This window comes from Belonocnema kinseyi, chromosome 4 (assembly GCF_010883055.1).
Source record: "Belonocnema kinseyi isolate 2016_QV_RU_SX_M_011 chromosome 4, B_treatae_v1, whole genome shotgun sequence".
Lineage (NCBI taxonomy): Eukaryota > Metazoa > Arthropoda > Insecta > Hymenoptera > Cynipidae > Belonocnema > Belonocnema kinseyi.
The window spans coordinates 47,773,613-47,778,145 of NC_046660.1; the positions used below are offsets into that span (position 1 = coordinate 47,773,613).

The following is a 4,533-nucleotide window of genomic DNA, read 5'->3' on the forward strand; positions in this document are numbered from 1 at the left end:
AGCAAACCTCCGAAGGTTTAATAAAGTTGGCTGATGACACACAACAATACATGTTATCCCTAGCTTCATTAGTCGTAAAGATCTCAGCAGAAATTCTAGTTCAAAACATTGAAGAAAAATTGCATACAACAACTTTAGAAAAATGGGACGAAACCCTGAAGCGAAACGAGTTCCCTAAACTCGACGATATGTTGGAATTCTTATACAGAACAGCCACTCGTTTATTTCAGCTCGAATCTCAGAATAAAAATGTCAGCAAAGACACAAGTAGCACACCAGACAGTTCTGGAAACCAAAGGAACGCAAAAACAGGTTTCCTAACATCGACTATAAAACCATGCCCGGCTTGTAGATGCAAGACTCACCCCCTTTTTCGACGTGAGAAATTCCGCAGTTTTTCAATTACGGTAAGAATTCAAGTTGTGCAAGATGCCTCAATTTGTCCAAATTGTATTCGATTCAATCACAATTTAGAGGAAAGTAAATTCAGTAATTTCATGACTTGCAATAAAAAATATAACACTCTCTTGCATCTTGAGTCTTCACTCTTTAAGCCATAGCTCACAAGACCCACAGGAAACAGTGATCGATACATCAAATTAACGATATAAATTCCAATGAATTAATTAATAAGAAGCGCAGTGCTATATTCATTGGATAAATACAGACGACCGATACGATGTCGAGATCTTTTTGCCACCTGCTCATCTGCTAACTTTGGAACGTAGAAAATAGCCACGGCACTACGATTGCCAAAGAAGAGATGTTCTGTTCCTGTGGGTGCATTAAATAACCTAACAGCAGTGGCTAAAGCTTTCGTCCTCGGGAAGTGATCAAAATACCTTCAAACATACAACTCACTGATCCAACATTTCACTTGCCATCAAAAGTGGTCATGCTTCTTAGATCTGGACCATCGTTATCCATGTTTTGTGGGGGTAAATCATATTATCTGATCGGGCTGGCGATTTAATTTTACAAAAAAGTAAACTAGGATGGATCGCAGGCGGAAATGTTAATTCCACGTCTGTCACAACATCCCGTGCGATAAAATTCAATTTTGCGGAGCTTAGATCTGAGATTTCTAAATTTTGGGAATTGTAAAAGGGTTTTAGTCAAATTCATCGTCCTCCTGAAGAGATTGCATGCAAAGAACATGTTCGTATTTACACAACTCGTAATGATTTAGGGCGATATATAGTAGCATTCTCTTTCGACAAAATCATGAGAGATTAGGAGAATCACGATCCGTAGCCTTAAAACGCCTCAATAGTCTTGAACTCTCTCGAATTTGGTTTTTATTTACCACATCATGTGGTATTTAAGGAAGATAGTTCAGCAACAAGGGTCAGAGTAGTCTTCGATGGTTCAGTAAAATCCGAATCCGGTCTTTCGTTAAACGATACATTAATGGTAGGACCCACATTACAAGATGACATACTATCGCACGTACTTCGATTCAGATTCCACAAATATGTACTGACAGGCGACATTGAAAAAATGTTTTGACAATTCGGGACGAAGACCGAAGGTTTCAAATAGTTCTGTGGCGGCGCGATGGAATAAATCTTGACTCCCTTCAATTAAATACGGTGATATTTGGAATCAGTTTTTCCCGGTTTCTTGCCACACGGGCTATGAAGAAATTAATTAATGATGAAGGTCATCAACATCCAAAGGCAGCTGTTGTTCTTGAAAGAGATCTATATGTGGATAATCTCACCACAGGAGCAGAAACTATTGAAGGAGTTCAAATACGTGATAGTGTAATGAAACTGCTTAATCTTGGTTGCTTAAATATGCGTCAATGGGCCTCGAATGATATAAATCGCTTACGAAGAATTCCAGATACTAGCATCAATAAAAAAATCTAATTTAATGATGGTACAACTTAAAAAGCCCTTGGTGTTTCATGAAATTCCAGTACTTATAGCATAATCTACTCGCTGTACTCTCCCGTACTAAAACCAAAGATAACTAAAAGAACGGTACTCTCTGAGATTGCCAAACTTTTCGATCCCCTGTGCTTACTAGGCCCAATCATATTATTCGCAAAAATAATCATGCAGAAACTCTGGGAGTTAAAGGTAGATTCGGATGAGTCATTACTGAATAACATACACAAAACATGGGTGGAATTTCATTCGGAAATAACACTGCTTAGTGACTTGCGCTTTGAAAGGAAGGTAATCGTGAATGGAGCCATTGACGTTCAGCTGCATGGATGTTGTGATGCGAGCGAGAAGGGTTACGGAGCTTGCATATATATTAAATCGAAAAAAAAGCCAAGGTTCCTCTGAAACAAAATTACTTTATGCTAAATCTAAAGTAGCTCCTTTAAAAACTATTAAAATAACACATTTGGAGCTCTGCGGCGCAGAACTGCTTGCAAAGTTCTGCTCAATAGTGCACAAGGCAATTAATGTTTCCATAAAAAAAACTGTTTTTTGTACCGATTCGACAATCGTCTACATTTGGATGAATAAGTCTCCTCATCATTTAGAAACTTTCATTGCAAATCGCGTCTCTCAAATACAACAAAAAACGAAAATTCCAGATTGGGGACACATGCGCACGAATGACAACCCTGCTGATGCATTATCAAGAGGACAAAGGCCATCATCAAATAAATTCGCCGGGTTGAAGAAGGAATTCTGCTTAAACACTCTCCCGAAATCAGAATTCTTTAACAAATTTTCTTCATTCTCAAGGCTACAAATAATTGTGGCGTATTGTCTTCGATTAAAATCAGAAAACTATCAAAGGGAGCTTTTACGAGCATCAGAAATGAACAATGCCGAAAAGGCATTGCATTCGTGCAACTCAAATCACTCATTTTGCCGAAGAAATAAACGATTTAAAAATAGCCAGAAGAGTACACAAAAAGAGCAAATTAATATCACTCGATCCATTTATTGATCGAGACGGAATAATCAGGGTGGGAGGCCGATTAAAAAACTCATCCATGCCTCAATCTCAACAGCATCCCATGGTCTTGTCACGATCAAGCCACATCACTGGGCTGATAATTCTCAACGAGCATTTTGAAAACAAACACGCCGGGATACAGACAACGTTGTATGCCGTACGCCGACGATTGTGGCCCCTCGATGGCCGAAGTCAAGTGCAAAAGATCATTCGTAAATGTATCAGATGCTTCCGTGTAAATCCGTCGAGAGCTAAATGCTTAATGGGAAACTTCCCAAGCATTAGAATAACTTAAGAGCGTCCATTTTACATAAAAGAAAAAAATTTTCGCAATCGATCACGAGTCAAGGTTCACGTCGCAATTTTGATCTGTCTCGTCGTTAAGACAGTGCATCTCGAAGTAGTGAGTGACATGACCACCGAAGGTGTCCTAGCTGCTCTACGTAGATTAACAGCTCGATATGGAAGGCCTAATGTCATATATTCCAACAATGGTTCCAATTTCATAGGTGTAAATAATGAGCTAAATGATATTAAACGTCTCTTACAATCTGAGATGCACAATGAAAGGGTTTCTCACGTCCTTAGTGACCAAGGGGTTGAATGGAAATTAATTCCCCCTTTATCGCCTCACTTTGGATGAATATGGGAAGTTACGGTCAAGGTATTCAAACATCATTTTAAACGTGTTATAGATGATGTCCTTTTTACCTTTGAAGAACTTAATACGTTTACCATCGAAGTCGAAGCGATCTTAAATTCACACCCTCTCACACCTATTTTTTGTGATCCAAACGACATGCTTGCTCTCACTCCTGGTCATTTCATAATAGGTGACTCTCACAAATCTACCAGAGGTGGATCTCACTTCAGCATCACCTTCCGCATCGGCGCGATGGCTACACATACAAAAAATGCGCCAGCACTTCTGGAGAAGGTGGCACAAGGAGTATCTCAACGAGTTAAACATTCGGCATAAGTGGAAAATAGGAGAACACAAAATAAAGGTGGGATCCATCGTTTTCTTCAAGGAAGATAACATTCCACCCATGCAGTGGCCAATGGGGCGTGTCATTGAAAAATTTCCTGGATCGGATCGAATCGTGAGAACTGTCAACGTGAAAACGGTCAAAAATACCTTCAAACGAAACGTGACAAAACTAGCACCCTTACTCATTGATACCAACAACGTCAACACTTGAAATTGTGGCCAAGTGTTTCTCTTTTTATTTTTTCATTTAAATCTATCGATAATTCTATGTAAAATGTTGTGCGTAGATAGATTATAAAAATTCATGATTTTAAGATTGAAATTATATATTAATCGTCCTCTTAACCGAGGGGGGGGATGGATTGTCGCACTAAATATATTGATTGATTTACTAATTGGGATGGTCTTCGAATCTGCGAAGGTTACTATATAATTGTTTATTTATTAAAAGTAGGTTCTGTGACCATGACCGAGGCATTGTCTTTCCTGCTCTTCTATCTTTTCCCCCTTATTCTACGATAAGAAGGGGGACCTGGCGACGTTAGCGAGAAAAATAGAAACCTCAGTTTTAACTCAACCTCTACCGAGTTGAGTCCTACTTCTCTTGAAAGCGA

At 39.0% G+C, this 4,533-nt stretch overlaps 1 protein-coding gene across 1 annotated transcript; it reads left to right on the forward strand.

Moving 5' to 3' along the window:
* Positions 1–2,794: 2,794 nt before the first annotated feature.
* Positions 2,795–3,223, forward strand: LOC117170876. Its single transcript, XM_033357918.1, has one exon. The coding sequence runs from the start codon at positions 2,795–2,797 to the stop codon at positions 3,221–3,223; it is 429 nt and encodes a 142-aa protein (XP_033213809.1).
* The last annotated feature ends 1,310 nt before the right edge of the window (positions 3,224–4,533 follow it).